Genomic DNA, 15731 nt, shown 5'->3' with positions numbered 1-15731 from the left:
AAGCATCTTTCACAAGATCTGCTTTACCGAATAAAAAATACATAGAAATAGTAAACTCGACAAGAGCAAAGTTCACGTAGTGTAGCAAGAGTAATAGTCGTCGGCGTCATCGCAGTAGCAAGAGTAAATGTTATCATCATCCCCCCCGACCCCCTCGGGCGGTGGCGGCGCCCTCGCAGCACGCCCGCCTCGTCCCCCCCGCGCCGCGAGGCCGTCTAGTCCTCGTGGAGCGTGGCGTACGGCAGCGCCCAGCCCGCGGCGGCCAGCGACGACAGCATGGCGCATGGCCGCCAGCGCCGCAGCCCGCGAGCCGTCCTCGTACCCCTCGCCCGGGTAGGGCAGGGCCGGCTGGGGCCGCGCCGCCGCGCACGCCACGGCGGCCGTATACGCCGCGCGGTCTCGCAGCATCTGCCCGCTCGGCGAGTCGTCGGCAGATTCGCAGCAGGACAGCAGTGGCGGGAAGCGCGCGGCCTGCGCGACGGGCACCATCTCGGCGGAGCCCCAGTCGACGATGCTGGCAAGGTATTTTGCGTTAGTCGGGAAAGGAGCAGAAGGGGTTTGATGTGGGCTTACGCCTCAATGTTGAAGTGGCTGCCGCTGATGATGCTTTCTGCGCGTAGATCGCCGTGCTCCATGGCGAACTGCCTATTGTCCTTTTCGTCGCCCAGGACTTCGGGCAGAAGGGCCAATTGGTCGAGCACGTCCTGTTCCACTAATTCCGGTAGGTTTCCCTGGCGGATGCTCTCGAGACGGCATTCAATCTTTTGCTTGAAGAATTCGTACGCCGTCATCTCTCCTGTTATCAACGGCCATCAGTTGCTGATCAACGGCCATCAGTTCCATGTCTTTCCAGGCCGCCCTGTCAGCCTTTCCCGCGCATCCCCCTTCAACTCCCCATCAAACAAACACAAAGACCGGGGCAAGACCGACGTACTAGTCTCCAACGTGCGCTGGATGAGCTGGAGCTGGATACCCGCGAGCCGCGCCAGCAGTGCGCTCCGGGCGGGCTCGCCGGGGCTCTCGTCGCTCCACCGTAGGCGGTTCTCGCCCGCGAAGTCGAGGACCATGTACGGGTAGCCGATCGGGTTGTCGAAGCCGAGGCTCGCACCGAACAGCCGCATGGACCAGTGAAAGTCGACCGCGCCGAGGCGCTCGTACGCGCGGCGCTCGCCCTCGAGGCGCGCGCAGATGGCGCGCTCGTCCTCGCCGCCGGGCACGCGGTGGCCGCGCGGGTGCTCCACGCGCAGGCACACGCTCGGCCGGTCCGAGAAGCTCACCCGGAACACATGGTACTCGTCGTTGCCGTACTCGCCCTCGAACGTGGCATTGCAGCCCTCGCCGTCGAGGAAGAACTGCACGGCGTCGATGACGGCATCGGCGCTGAGGTTCTGCTCGCGCAGCCAGGCCATGTCCTTTTTTGTTTTGTTTTTTGCCTTTGCACAGCCAAAAAGTCCAAGAAGGAAGAAAGAAAGAAAGAAATATTGAAGGATGAACAAAAGGGGGAAAGAAATAAAGGAGAAAAGAGAGAGGGGGGAAGGGAGCTTTGCGTTGTTGGGCAATCCGTCGACAAACGGGCCTGTGTAACGCGAACGGTTTGGATAAGCTGTCTTGTCTTTGTGCCAAACCAACCGCTGTTGGATCGACGTCTGTTGTGCAACCCAACCTGGGCGGTGCTGCCAAATCAGGCAACGCTGTGGCTTGACACTTTCGGCCTGAACCCTGTAACTGCGTTGCCTGCGGCTCTCGTGACGATTGATTTATATGAACGAGGCAAAAAAAAAAAAAAGAAACGGTATATCAGCCGCGACTGCGGTGAAAAGTGAATAGATGGATTGTTTGCAATGCAATGGCAAATGGAAAAACTGCAGACAGGTAGCACCACCGCAGCAATCATGTTGATAACCTTGCCTGTTAGCATATAAAGAGTGACCTGTATGTGTACGCGCAACCTGCTCACATGTACATACATGTTTCCCCTCATCCAGCCAGTCTACCTCGTCTACACCATCATCGCGGCCACCGCATCAACTTTGTTATGAGACCCCTCTTCTTCATTTTGCGCCCTCGTATTCGTCCGAATCAGCGTGCCTGCTCAACCACGCCCAAACTCAGCCCCAGCGCTTCGCCTGCGCCGGCTCGCATCCCCGGCAATAACCCAAACAAATCATAAAAGAAACCGCGGCACCATGCCACAGGGTTCTTGAGCTGTCGCCATGCCGTGGTGCCGTCGTCAAGCAGTCGAGGATTTCAGGTTTGCCATGCAAACCCTATTACAAGACAAGCAAGGAGGGGTCAAAAATATGGTGGAGGCTGAGTTGGGGAGGAATCAATTCCGCCCGGTGAGGTGGTGTGGGGCCCCGGAACGCGGGCCGGTGGGACGACAAGGCGGGGTTAACTCCATACTGCCCCGGAAAGTCGGGCAGAGGCATTCCTCCTCTTCGGACATATTGCAGTGCAAGGCAAAAGCAGCAATTATATCACAATAATCATGAGGACATCTTCGAGCATCTTTGTAGCATCTATTTAGTAGTGCGTGAAACAGCAGCTGCGGCACTTTCACAGGGGGTTAGTGAATGATAGCCCGAAATATTGTCATGTATGTCTTCATCTATTCGTATATAGTGATGGTTTAAACACAAAGGTACTAATCCCTACCAGAAGGGAAGAAATCCCCGCTATTGTACGCCCCCGTCAAACCAAATTCATGCCATTATGAAGCACCTTATACATATCAGTATGTCAGTTGACCCCGTGTTTTACTATAAGGATGAATATCAACAGGCAGTTCAACGCCAAAGCGCCCAATCCCCGGAAAATAACGCCGAAATGAGACAGAGAGTAAAGCATTAATTATCAGGTTAGATTTCCAGTCCATTACCTGTTGTGTTCTGGACCGACCGGCTCAATGCGATCGGTTTCATCCGTCGTGAGAGCCTGGCCCACCAGTCCTGATCCTGGCCGCGCCACCGAGTTTCGCGGCCATCCTATAGGCATGTTGGACATTCGGCGGGCGCCGTTGCCACTATCGCTGCGCACGCGATTGACCAGGACAGGCATGTCCTCAATAGCCCTGTCGCTGATGGCTCTGTCGCTTATGCGTGAGCTGCGTGAGCTCACGTACCCCGTCGTAGTCTGGGCAGCTTTTTCGTCTATCGGAGTGCTTCGTCGACGATCTGCTGCTGTTGCGCTCACGAACACGCCTCCAGCTCCCAGGGCCGCCCCTGTTTCCCCGGCTGCGCCGCCAGCCATCGTGGACTTAAAATTAGCAAGAGACCCCTTAACCTGGGCCATCATTTTCTGGTCCGAGGTCTCGTCAAAGAGAAGCCAGGCAACGGCGCCAGCAAGCCCAGTCAGTATGGCAAGTGTGAGGAATGCGGCAGCAGCCTTCATTCCAGCAGTGGGGGGCGCAAAAATGGGAATTGGGTCCTTTCTGCCAATATCGCCGGCGCCTGCATTGACATTACCCTTGCTGGTGCCTCCCGTATTGGCTGTCAGCGGGGCCCCGCGGCTCTTGATGGTGGTAGAAAGAAGAACCTCCAGTGCGGCCATTTGTTGACCGACACCGGTAGTTCCGTCATATTTGCCCTCGTTCCTCGCCCATTTCAGCCCGCACATTCTGCCGTTGCTACCTCCAACGCACTGGTTGATAGCAGCCTTGGCAGATGCCGTCAGGTAGGGAATCACAGTTTCGTACGTGTCGGGGGCCCATTTAGTGGCAGCTGCGAGCCATCGGGACAAATAAGCCTTGAAAGACTGTTGGTCAATATTGCAGCGGTCGACAGGCTCACAGGCGACCTCGGACATGATGTCGTTGTTGTCGCCGACGAAAAATACTTCGGAGCCTGTAATAAGACCGTCGAGGCGATCCTTCCAAGCTTGGGACTCGGTATGGTTGTACATGGCGGCTGCTCCGAGAATAAAGCCACCAGCATTGTAACTAAACTGGTAGGGACTGAAGGAGGTACAGTTGCTACCAATGGCGGCACCGTCGATGACGTAGTAGGTTTCATTGTTGATAAATCCAGTCGACCACATCCAATCCCAGGTCTTTTCAGCCCAATCTGCGTAGGTTTGGTTTCCTGTGTAGAGCGCAAGCCGAGCACCGAGTGCAAAGAAGCAGGCTTGAGAAATGGAGTTCTTGGGAGTGTCAGCAGCAGATACAAAACGTTCGTCGTCATTAAAAAAACCCCACCTTATAATCGTAGCCTTTGTTCCATTGGTAGATTTGCCAACGCAGGCCGCCGTTACAGTTTTGCGTATCCCATCGGGCGGCCTGGGTGTTAAAGACGGCCTGGGCGAGCTCCAGCCACTGGGGCTGGTCGTCTGGGGGGTTCGGAAAGTTGTACTCGGCAGCAGACATGACAGCAAGGCCCCAAAAGCCTTGATCGTCGTTACCCTCAGTCAAGGTTTGGTTGTTTGGCATGTAGTCTCTGTTAGTGCCGACCTGGAAGAGCAAGCCATCAGAGACTAGCTGGTTGTACTCGTCGTCTCCGGTGTAGTACCAGTAGTCAATGAGGGCGCCGAACATGGCACCGGCTTCCCACCCTGTTCTAAGTGGTCAATAATAAATATGCCATTTGACCAAGATTGGAAGCAACGAACAATAGTATGGTGACGGCAGCAGACCAGGAATGCCACCAGGTTTATTGCCAGAGTAGAAGGAAAGCATGTCGTCGGCGAGGCCCTTGGCGGTATCCTTAATGGATTCTGTATCAATTTTGGTTTAGTGGTGGGCAGAGATAGATTGGGAAGACTTCATGTTAGGTTAGGACGCACGTTGCGATGTCAGGTCCAAGCTGTAACCAGCGGCCTGAACCAGGCGGCCAGCGACGAGCAGCGAAGCCGTGAGGCTGCGACCAAGCCGTGATCCTCCACGTATTGAGGCCAGCATTTTGATTTTAGGTATGTTGTTTGGAGAAATTTTGCGCATGTATCTTCGAAGAGATTTCGGACCTAAAATCTGGGCCGCGAATTCGGACCCATGGGTGGAAGAGTGCGGCGTGCACCAGGCGAGTCAATGATGGAGGGCCGAAAGTCTGTTAAGCGGGTGCGTGGTTCGGGGTGGTGTGGTGTAAATGTTGTTGGGATCGGTAGTGGCCTGACGCTGAGGGGGCGTTAGACAGGAGTTGAGAGGGGAACTGTCGGAGACTTGAAGGATGTTGTAGAGAAGGAAGAAACATGGGACTATCAGGAGAGAAGAGGGGAAAGATGGGAAAGATGGGAAAGAAGCAAAAGCAATGTCAAAATACGGACAGAGAGTTAAAGTTCGTGTTTGGGTGTCAGTGCCTGACCTGATCAACAGGTGGCAGCCAGCAGGCTGGCCAGCTGGCAGGCAACTCAATGCAGGGTGCAGGAGGTCGGCGCCTGGTTAAAGGTGGGTGGAGACGACGCCAGCAGTGAAAGCGGAAAGGCGCTGGAGTCTTTATTCGTTATTAGCATGGTTGCCCAGCCTATGGTTGGCGACTAGCACTCTGACAGCCCCGAGACGACAACATACGAGAGGCCAAGAACTGCGCCAAACGATGCAAGGATGGGCTGGTCGATCCGGGGACCCGAGTGCATGACAAGTCTATGGGTAGATGTAGCAGGGGCTGGGAGGTTGGTTAGCGGGAATAATATCCATCATCAGTCGTGTCTGTGACGAGTAGAAGACAGGCCACACCATAGGTAGGCTGCAGGACAGACCAAAACTAAGGTTGAATCTGTACGTATAAACAAGGTAATGTAATGGAAATGCTCCCCAAATGAATTCACATAAGCAACGCCATGTTTGACTATAACCAGCATGCAATTGCCCAAGGCGGCCACACAGCTGGAAAAGAATACAGGCGCAAGGGCGCTACGAAAAGCCACCCAGCCACCAAGCGCGCCCGCTAAACAAAGTCGGTAACCCACTGGGGATTCAAGAAATACGAGCTGACACACAATACCTTAGTCGGTGCCCCGTACCTCCCAAACCCCAACCACACACCACACAACAGGCAAGAGATGGAACGACTCAAGGGGCTGCGTCACGGTGGGTTTATACGAGCCTCTCGCTTCGTACGCAGAAATCATTCTGTATCAAACAATGCTGGTGACCATTCATGCGCAATCCGCGAACCCATCTCGCGGCTCAAGGTCTTGGTTCAGAAATTGCGGTGCCGGCATTGCCTGATCCCTGCGAGCGGCAAGAGCCTGCAGCAGCGCAAAGCAATCATGAGCAGCAAAGAAGGCCGTGCTGTACAAACTTGTTCAGCCTTGATCTTGTTTCGTCTCGAATTCACCCTTTCAGCCGTATTAGCCTTTTTCCCCATCAAAGCTCACGCACTGGCTCGAGTTTGACTTGAGCTCACCTCCGTACAGCCGAAACAGATCCAAAATGCTCGTGCACGCCTTTCCCCTCACCAGTGCCGCGCGACGCCCGTTTGCCATGGCTTGCAGTACTTCCCCGATACTACATTTCACCTTGGCTTACGGGCCAAGCGACAGCTGCAGTCCTCCTACTGTAGGTGATAATTCTGTGCTTTTCTTCCCCTCCATCGATGCTTCCATGCGCGATCGAGAATCACGACACCATCTGCATATGGAGTACCAGACATGTTCACGCTCAGGGCTCCGGCCCTGTTTCAACAACATTGGTGACAAACGAGCGGGTTATATTCCTTGTCTAGATACGTTACCCATTCGCCCACCTATAAGCGCCATCGCATCGTGCCACAGGCCGGCTTGGCGATGGTGGCAACAGGCACGTCCTACCCTGTAGAACAATCACAACTACGCCAAGTGACCTTCCGCGCCTTCATCACGTTGAATGTCGGCGGAAAACAATGGAGATTTATTCCTGGGGTATCTTGGGTTGTTGGCTCAAATGCGCAAAACTCTGTGTTTATTGCATGTGCCATACTCCGCTAACGCTCTGCTGAAGTGGCACGGCACAGTGGCCCTGCCAACCTCGTCAGCTTGCATCCGGACCGCAATTATCAAACTGCAGCCGAGAACGGCCTTGGCACTTAGCCAACTCCAATATGCCCAAAATATAACCTGCAGAGAGCGCTGTTTCTCCAGGAAAGTACCATTTTCGGTGACAGTGAGCATACCCAGCAGCTCTGCTGGTATCGCTGGGACCCTCTGACAGCTCACAAACAGCAACACTGTGTATGACGGACTCTGCAGTGAAACGCTGCCACCAACATTCATAGCGCCTCCATGACAGATCTCTTGGGTCTACAGCGCGGGTATTACCGTTGCTGTGTATCTCAAAAATGCCGGGCGGTTGCGAGCGTCCGGCACCGCGTTAGATATAACATCTGGGTAGGCTAGCACGAACATCATAGCCGACCGCGTTGCACTAACGCTTGTTACATTCAAACCAAGCATCGAAAGCTGCCTTTACATCTTGCTGATGCAAAACAGTAGATCAGCACACACCACATGTTGGCGAGCGAGATGTCTCCCAGTCACTTGCTGCGATAGACTCCCACAAGACAAAATGTCAAATCTCTCGCCTATTCCGTCCGTGCTCCTTGACCGGCCCGAGCAAACATCCGTACAAGAATGGAACCAGGCAATCCTCTCCATGATTAGGGACCTACATGACCTGACGCAGACTGGGACACACAGGAACTCATGGGGCCTGACCATTCTTCGCACGGTATACACGGCAGACTCCGATGTGAGCTTCCCGCTCGTTGTTAAGCGAATCGACGAATACCTGCGCCAGTGGATCACCAAGTCCACGACGCCGACCACCGCCAGCAGCACCATCTCTGACCTCGCTGCGCAGAGCGGCGAGGAGCTGCTCGCGCGTCTATCTCACACCATCCTGGAGGATCGCCAGGCTCTTGACGGCGCCACGCTGGAGGCAGACTACGCCGCGTTCCAGGACTGGGTTCAGCAAAACGGCGACTCCGAGTCACACAACTCAAGGTACCGCATCGCCCTCGTCATCGACCAACAGTCGCTAGACGACACCATGAAGCTGCCCGAAGCGGGTTCAGATGTGTACTACAAGGAGAAACTCGTCTCCTGCTGCAAGGGCTTGACGCGCTGGGGCATCGATCGCCGCCAGGACACTCCCTGGTTTTACGTGGCGCCCGCGCTTCTCGCTTCGCTCTGGTTCAGCGTGATGCACCAGGAGATGGCGCTCAAGCTCACGCAAATTAGCCAGGATCCTCCCGTTTTTGAGATGACCACGCCTTTACATAGGTCACCCATTTGGCCGGCTGGGGGAAAGTAATACTCATAATTGATGAAAAGCGATTATTTATGCACAACGAGAGTTTACCTCAGCCATTTAGTTATCCTGTTAAAACGCCTGCGCCTGTGACGGTCTTAACGATTTGCTTCACAGCTATAAATGCATTTGGTACGGACTGTCGCAAGACAAGAATTGGCACAGGTGGCCATCCTCGCGTGGACTTCGCACCAGCAGCGCCAGGGTAAGCTGTTGACAGTGGAGGGTGGGACCAAGTTAGCACGAGCCACAACACAGCCACAGATGGACGTCCAGCCGATGGGGAGGTGGCTGGTGATTGGCTGTCTCGTGGTCACGTGTCAAATATCTGTCATTCAGCCACAGTCTGGTCGTTGCTTCGTTGCTAGGGAACCTCGGATTTCGTCAGTGCCTGTAATCTGCAAAGCTGGGGGAAAAAAGTAAACGTTTACTTGTCGAATAAGTAAAGGACCATGGAAGCCTCTAATATCTTGCTATTTCTAAATCCATTTCCACAATATAAAACCATTAGAAACGCGTGTTGCGGCTATTGTCGCAGGTGCGTTTGGCACGCATACCTTGAGCAGGCTGGAGAGGCAGCCCCCCCTCAATGAAAGTGCTGGGCGCTAATAACAGAGACCAGCTGTCGTCAGCCCGCCCATTTTGCAGCGCCTCGCTGGATCTCCACCTTGAAGGGGGCCGTTGCGTCGTCACAGAACGCAAACCTGGACCGGACAACTTTCTCTCCCTCTCCCGAATTCATCGAAAGAACAAGACAACACCCGCATCACGACATATCGAGCGACTTCTTTTACCACGATAGCACGCATTTTCGATACCCTTTGATTCGACTTCCCTGATTTTTCTTCGACGCCGCCCACCATGCCTGAGCAGGAGCCCCCTTATGACCCTTATATCCCCAGCGGCCAGGCCGGCTCGCAGCAGGCCGGCGCTGCCGGCGGCAATGCCAGAACACAGGCTCTGCAGGCTGTAAGTAGCAGACTCTAGAGAGTGTCATACTCCATTCTATTCTACGAGCGACCGACCTTTTTTCCTCCTGTTTGGGCGACTTCCGGTGTTGGCGCGGACACGGTGCTTTGCGGTGGTGGCGCCAATGGCTAGACGAAACGGTGGCCAGCCAGTGCTGCGGCAACGGAAAGGGAACAGCATCGTCAAGATGCATCCCTATAAACACAAGCGCATTTTTTTGTGCTGCTCCTGCTCGCCGAGGCTGTTGCAAGGCCAACCCTACGAACATGACTAATTGCGTCACTCTCGTTCGCCTGGGCCTATGCTGAGCAGCAGGCCTCACCAGCGAACCTGTGCGCCAACAGTGCCGCCTCCAACGTCGGAGTACGCCCCGGGGACGAAAAAAGACGGGTCGGCGCCGTAGCAAAAGAATGGAAAGAGGCGTGGTGACGCAGGCGAATACTAACTACGTCGGTAGCAAATCGACGACACGGTCGGTGTCATGCGCGACAACATCAACAAGGTTTCGCAGCGTGGTGAGCGCTTGGATGCCCTGCAAGACAAGACGGACAACCTTGCCGCCTCGGCGCAGGGTTTCCGCCGCGGAGCCAACCGTGTACGCAAGCAGATGTGGTGGAAGGACATGAAGATGCGCATGTGTATCATCATCGGCATTATTGTCCTGTTGGCCATTATTATCATTCCCAGTATGTTGCTCCCCGTATCCGAAACGAAACACACTGCATATTCCGTTGCTTACATGTAAATAGTTGCTGTCAAAACGAGCCACTAAACGTCGGGTTTGGGGGCTCGATGAAATCGATCGGAAGGGGGATACTTTTTTTATTTTGGACGTTTTGAATTTGAGCGGCGCGCTGGCACTACGCAGTCTGGAAAAGAGACTGGCGGAAAGGACCCGGAGCATGCTGCCGAACGGGGTAACTTTTTTCTGTGTTTTCGAGCATTGTGGAATTAATTGACCATGAAACTTGAGAGTTGTTTGTTGGCGGCACGGCCCTGGCTCCCGATATCCGCAAAGGATGGAGAGAATGAGGCCCGGAGCTGTATGTATGACTGGAGACCAGGCGTTCCCGCATTAATCGAGATGTATGTTATTTTCAACAACGGCCCGATATTCGACTGCAATGTGAGCGACTACGGGACTACAAGAACTCTTTGACGCAGCCAAGTCGGACAATGTCGGCCACGGTAAGAGTCTAGAATGCATAAGTCTTCTCCACGTGGACTTTTTAAAACGCAAGTCTTTTTAGCGGAACTGCAGAAGAAGTGCCGGTCCAGGGATTAATGCAAGAAAGGCCGGTGAAGAGAAAATTTTAGTTTATCAATCAGTTAGTACAGTAGAAAGAGCTGAGGCCGGTCCCACCGTTGTGGGCATGAGCTGACGAGAAACGGGTGGGCAGGGGGCTCTTATCTGATCTTGTCCCCTTCCTCAGCTCCCCTGTTTGGTGGAGAAGCTTGTGGGAATCAAGGTAGGTTCTCCAGGCACGATGTGGGCGAGATAGAATTATGCAAGTTTTTTCTTCGGAGGATGGCAAGAGGGGATGGTCGGAAACCGAAGGCGTTGCGGGGTGATGTCGAGGAGGAGAGAGTTGTGAGGAAGAGGAAAAATGATGGGGAGGCGGAGAGGGAAGAGCAGGAAGGAGAAGGAAAAGAGAAAGAAGAGAACGGGGATGGAGGAGTTGACCCTAGAGAGAGGGGAAGGGAGAAAGGCAAGAGAGAGAGAGAGAGCACGGTTTGTGTAGTGTGGTGAGGCATATTCGGAAACGGGTTCAAGATGGTGAGCGCGTGGTGTCTATTTAATGATTGCGTCAATTTTGACGGGACGAGTGGCAGTGAGAGTAATAGGTAGGTAGATAGGTGGGCAAATGTTGGGCTGTTTCAATGTCAAGGCAACGTCGTATTGTATACATGAGCGTATATCGCACTATATCGTGAGGGTCCGGAGTAAGTGTACGTGGCAGAGCGCCAGGAAACCACACGGAATTCAAGTCAGGTGGATTTATTATGACTTGTAGCCTTGCATCAAAAGTTGCCTAGGTCCGGCAAGTAGATGGCTAGTGCTGAGGACGCGCGAGCCGGATCGATGGCGGAACGGCGACTTTATTTTTTGGTCTTTTACGCTGGTTATATGCTATACTATACACGTATATATGTTGGGCGGCGGCGCGGCATATTTTGTCCATATATCCTCAGTCAGCAGCAAAGGAGGGGCGGCGGGCGGATGCTGCTTGTTTGGGCCTCGGCGATCATTATGGATGGAGTAATGAGAATGGAATGACACATGACGATGAGGGTTTTTGCTCAGATGTTTTCTCAATGTTGCTAGGACGGAGTGCTACTGTAGTCTGTGGTTTGTGAGACCATCTCGGCTAGCAAGGCACAGATTCGAGTTGCAGTGGTGTGCCGACTGAACCTATTTTCCGTCAAGCCGTTGTAGAAGACGTGGAGGCTCTGTGCTTTGGGTTCTGTGCACTGTAACTGCGGCGAGATCGACCCGGGCAGAGTGTGACTGCGACCCCAGCAATTCCATCATGATTGGGCCGATGGCCGGCAGTGCTTCTTCAGGTACTCGCCTCACTCATTCATTGCAGGTACCTTTCGGAAGTACCTGGCAAGCCACGGGTACTTTGACTGTCCGCGGACAGGCCCCTGACTCACCGCCTGACAATCTGGCAGGCATAAGCGGCACCTCGTCCGAATTTGCAAATTTGTACCTTTTTTGAACCCATGCACCATTTCTCCAGTTGCAGCTAAATATTTGTTCGACTTACCACTTACATACACTGGCTGCGTGCATGGATGGATGGATGGGTGGATGGGATGGGTACCACTGTACCAAAATATGCAGGCCCTTTTGGCTGCGGTTTCGGGGCCGGTTCTGCTTCGCGCCCCACTACTGGGGACAGGCCGCCCACTGTCCACTGCCATTCCCACTTGTGACTCGAACTGCCTGCTCCCCCAACCTAAAAAATAAAATAATGTAGAAAAACACCCCCAGCTGCTCTCTCCCCGACACAACCCCCCCTCTGGTATTTTCTCTTTCTCTCTCTCTCAGGTTATCGAATTGACCTGCTGATTTGGATCGGGGCGGATCAAACGGCATTCGTAGCCTTGTGTTCTGCTCCCTAGCGCTTATCAGTCGTTTGTTCTGTGCTATCGCTTTACTACTCAGACCTCACCTACACTTCTCGAACCACCAGCACACCGTACTTCCCACACCGTGTTTGCTTACTTGGCGTACGAATTCGACCTCCCCCTCCGCTCCCTCCTCGTCCAATTTCGTATTGGGGGCTCGAAAAAAGTACACATCGAGGCAGAAATACCAAACAGACAAACACAATCGACAATGCTCTCCGCTACCTCTGTGGCTTTGCGCGCCGGTGCTCGGCGAGCCGGCCCTCGTGCCTCCGTCGCCGCCGCTTCCTCGACCACGATCCGATGCCCAAACCTCACGACCTACCGGGCCCTCTCCCACTCCCGCGCCGCCGCCGCGCCGCCCACCCGCGATCGCACTCGCGAGATCGTCGCCCAGACCGTCTCCAGCATCGGCTCTAAGCGCGAGGGCCAACAGTACCTAAAGCTCTTCACCTCGGTCTCCTCCCAAAAGTTCGCCGTCATCAAGGTCGGCGGCGCCATCCTCACCGACTACCTCGACGAGCTCTGCCGCTCCATGCTCTTCCTCTACGAGCTTGGCCTCTACCCCGTCATCGTCCACGGCGCCGGCCCCCAGCTCAACCGCCTGCTCGAGGAGGCCGGCGTCGAGCCCCAGTTTGAGGAGGGCATCCGCGTCACCGACGCCAAGACCCTCGGCGTCGCCCGCAAGCTGTTCCTTGAGGAGAACCTCAAGCTCATCGACCGCCTCGACGAACTCGGCGTCGCTACCCGATCCATCTCCGGCGTCTTCATGGCCGACTACCTCGACAAGGAAAAGTGGCAGTACGTCGGCAAGATCACAAAGATCAACAAGGAGGCTATCGAAAAGTCCATTGAGGCTGGCTACATTCCCGTCCTGACTTCCATGGCCGAGTCCGACGACGGCCGCCTGCTCAACGTCAACGCCGATGTCGCTGCTGCCGAGCTTGCCCGCGCGCTTGAGCCCCTCAAGGTCGTCTACCTGTCCGAGAAGGGTGGTCTCTTTGACGGTGAGGGCGACAAAATCTCCCACATTAACCTCGACGAAGAGTTCGATCACCTCATGGCTCAGCCGTGGTGCCGCTATGGCACCCGTCTCAAGATTAAGGAGATCAAGGACCTTCTCGACACCCTCCCCCGCACCTCTAGTGTCGCCATCATCCACCCTAGCGACTTGCAAAAGGAACTCTTTACCGACTCTGGCGCCGGAACCATGATTCGCCGCGGCGACAAGATTCAAAAGGTCAGCTCCGTCTCCGAATTTGAGGACATTGATAAGATCAAGGCCACTCTCATTCGGGATCGCGAGGGCCTAGACTCTGAAGCCACCGTCGACCGCTTTGTCGACTTTCTTAAGGAGAATCCTTTCAAGGCCTACTTTGATGACGCCCTGCAGTGCCTGGCCATTGTCGTCCCGGCTGGCGAGGGCCGCACCGTGCCCACCCTGGCCACCCTCAACATCACCAAGTCGGGCTGGTTGACCAACGTCGCCGAGAATGTCTTTGCCGCCGTCAAGAAGGACCACCCGCAGCTGGTCTGGACCGTTAGCGAAAATGATGAGAACCTGACCTGGTTCTTTGAAAAGGCCGATGGTAGCTTCAGCCACAACGGCAGCGTGCTCTTCTACTACGGTTGCGACCTCCGTTCCTCGGCCCTCTCCCCCGTCTACGACGAGTTTGTCTCCCACGGTCGCGCCATGCTCGGCGACACCAACCTCGAGTCCCGTCTCCGCCGTGCCGCCCAGACTGCCAGCGAAAACCTGAACCGCTCCCACGTTGCCCAGCAGGCGCGCGGCTTCTCCACCTCGCGCGTCATCGGCCCCAGGACGCCCAGCATGTCGACCATGCAGCAGCAGCGCCGCGGCTACACCACCAACACGAACCCTAACCCTCCTCTAGGCAAGAAGAACGCCACCAACTCTGTCCCCGCGCGTGTCGCTCTCATCGGCGCTCGCGGTTACACTGGCCAAGCGCTGATCGACCTCCTCAACGCCCACCCCAACATGGACCTGCGCCATGTCTCGTCCCGCGAACTGGCTGGCCAGGAGCTGCAGGGATACAACAAGCGCAAGATCATCTACGAGAATCTTTCTGCTGAGGACTGCGGCAAGCTGGAGAAGGAGGGCAAGATTGACTGCTGGGTCATGGCGCTCCCCAACGGCGTTTGCAAGCCCTTTGTAGATGCTATTGATGCTGCCAGCAACGGCAAGTCGGCCAGCGAGAAGAGTGTCATTGTTGATCTGTCAGCCGATTACCGCTTCGACAACAAGTGGACCTATGGCCTGCCAGAGCTGGTCCGCCGTTCCGAGATTTCGCAGGCGAAGCGCATCGCCAACCCGGGCTGCTACGCCACCGCCGGCCAGGTCGGCATCTCGCCCATCGTGGAGCACTTAGGCGGGCAGCCGACCCTCTTCGGCGTCTCTGGCTACTCGGGGGCGGGCACGAAGCCGAGCCCCAAGAACGACATCAACGAGCTCCGCGACAACCTGATGCCGTACAGCCTGACGGGCCACATCCACGAGCGTGAGATGAGCAGCCAGCTGAAGACGCAGGTGTCGTTCATCCCCCACGTCGCCTCGTGGTTCCGCGGCATCCACCACACGATCAACATCCCCCTCAACAAGACGATGACGTCGCGCGACATCCGGCAGATCTACCAGGACCGCTACGCGGGCGAGAAACTCATCAAGGTGGTCGGCGAGGCGCCGCTGGTGCGCAGCATCATGAACAAGCACGGCGTCGAGGTCGGCGGCTTCGCGGTGGACAGCACGGGGAAGCGGGTGGTTGTGTGCGCGAGCATCGATAACCTCCTCAAGGGCGCCGCCACCCAATGTTTGCGTAAGTCTTTCTTTCTCCTCTCCCCTGAAGCGTGTGCTGTGAAAAAGGAAGCTAATTTTGTTATCTTGTAGAAAACATGAACCTGGCACTAGGTTACGCGGAGTTTGAGGGCATCCCTACGATGTAGTTAGTAGGTTGTGGGTATATAAAGAATTATGTATAAAAATTTAAAAAAGAATTTCAGAAAGCTAGGATAAAAAACAGGAAAGAGAAGAAATGGTTAATGTCTGTGATACTCTCATGCGGGCTTTCCACAGGCGGGGGAGATCAGGAACAATGAAGCCTGATTGCCCGTAGTTGCCATCTTGAGTTCCCATCTCGCCCTGATAAATAGATGCCGAGCATGCCACGCACAAAGGTTGACCTCCCGTGGTAGGGTGGGCTGGGGATCTGCTGCAGCAGACAGGCGGACAAGCCTCGCCCGAGGATAAAGCGCGAAAGTGCCAGAACGATGGATTCTATTGTATTATCAAGTACCTTGTTCGCTGCCTTGTCAGCAGAGCGGAGATTGGTTGTGACTGCTGTTGGTGACATCTTTCTTGACTTTCTTGTCTTTCTTGTCTCTTTCTTGACTTTCT

At 55.0% G+C, this 15731-nt stretch overlaps 5 protein-coding genes across 5 annotated transcripts; 3 read left to right on the top strand and 2 right to left on the bottom strand.

Annotated features, from left to right (window-relative positions):
- Positions 1-72: 72 nt before the first annotated feature.
- On the bottom strand, positions 73-1409 carry ISF_07996 (hypothetical protein; the record flags this gene model as incomplete). Its single annotated transcript, XM_018851599.1, has 3 exons — positions 73-514; positions 574-796; positions 935-1409. The coding sequence occupies 3 exons, from the start codon at positions 1407-1409 to the stop codon at positions 73-75; spliced, it is 1140 nt and encodes a 379-aa protein (XP_018701338.1).
- Positions 1410-2874: 1465 nt separating this feature from the next.
- ISF_07995 (Glycoside hydrolase, family 76) lies at positions 2875-4891 on the bottom strand (the record flags this gene model as incomplete). The annotated part of the gene is made up of 4 exons (XM_018851598.1): positions 2875-4137; positions 4193-4545; positions 4603-4707; positions 4777-4891. The coding sequence occupies 4 exons, from the start codon at positions 4889-4891 to the stop codon at positions 2875-2877; spliced, it is 1836 nt and encodes a 611-aa protein (XP_018701337.1).
- A 2580-nt stretch (positions 4892-7471) lies between these two features.
- Positions 7472-8218, top strand: ISF_07994 (hypothetical protein; the record flags this gene model as incomplete). Its single annotated transcript, XM_018851597.1, has 1 exon — positions 7472-8218. One exon carries the CDS (start codon positions 7472-7474, stop codon positions 8216-8218), a length of 747 nt encoding a protein of 248 aa, XP_018701336.1.
- Positions 8219-9076: 858 nt separating this feature from the next.
- On the top strand, positions 9077-9956 carry ISF_07993 (Synaptobrevin; the record flags this gene model as incomplete). The annotated part of the gene is made up of 3 exons (XM_018851596.1): positions 9077-9184; positions 9642-9870; positions 9934-9956. The coding sequence occupies 3 exons, from the start codon at positions 9077-9079 to the stop codon at positions 9954-9956; spliced, it is 360 nt and encodes a 119-aa protein (XP_018701335.1).
- Positions 9957-12530: 2574 nt separating this feature from the next.
- Positions 12531-15280, top strand: ISF_07992 (arg-6 protein; the record flags this gene model as incomplete). Its single annotated transcript, XM_018851595.1, has 2 exons — positions 12531-15153; positions 15225-15280. 2 exons carry the CDS (start codon positions 12531-12533, stop codon positions 15278-15280), a joined length of 2679 nt encoding a protein of 892 aa, XP_018701334.1.
- Positions 15281-15731: the final 451 nt, after the last annotated feature.

Source organism: Cordyceps fumosorosea (assembly GCF_001636725.1).
Source record: "Cordyceps fumosorosea ARSEF 2679 chromosome Unknown scaffold_25, whole genome shotgun sequence".
NCBI lineage: Eukaryota > Fungi > Ascomycota > Sordariomycetes > Hypocreales > Cordycipitaceae > Cordyceps > Cordyceps fumosorosea.
Note: the sequence above shows the minus strand (reverse complement) of the source record. Positions and strands in the feature narration are given on the sequence as shown.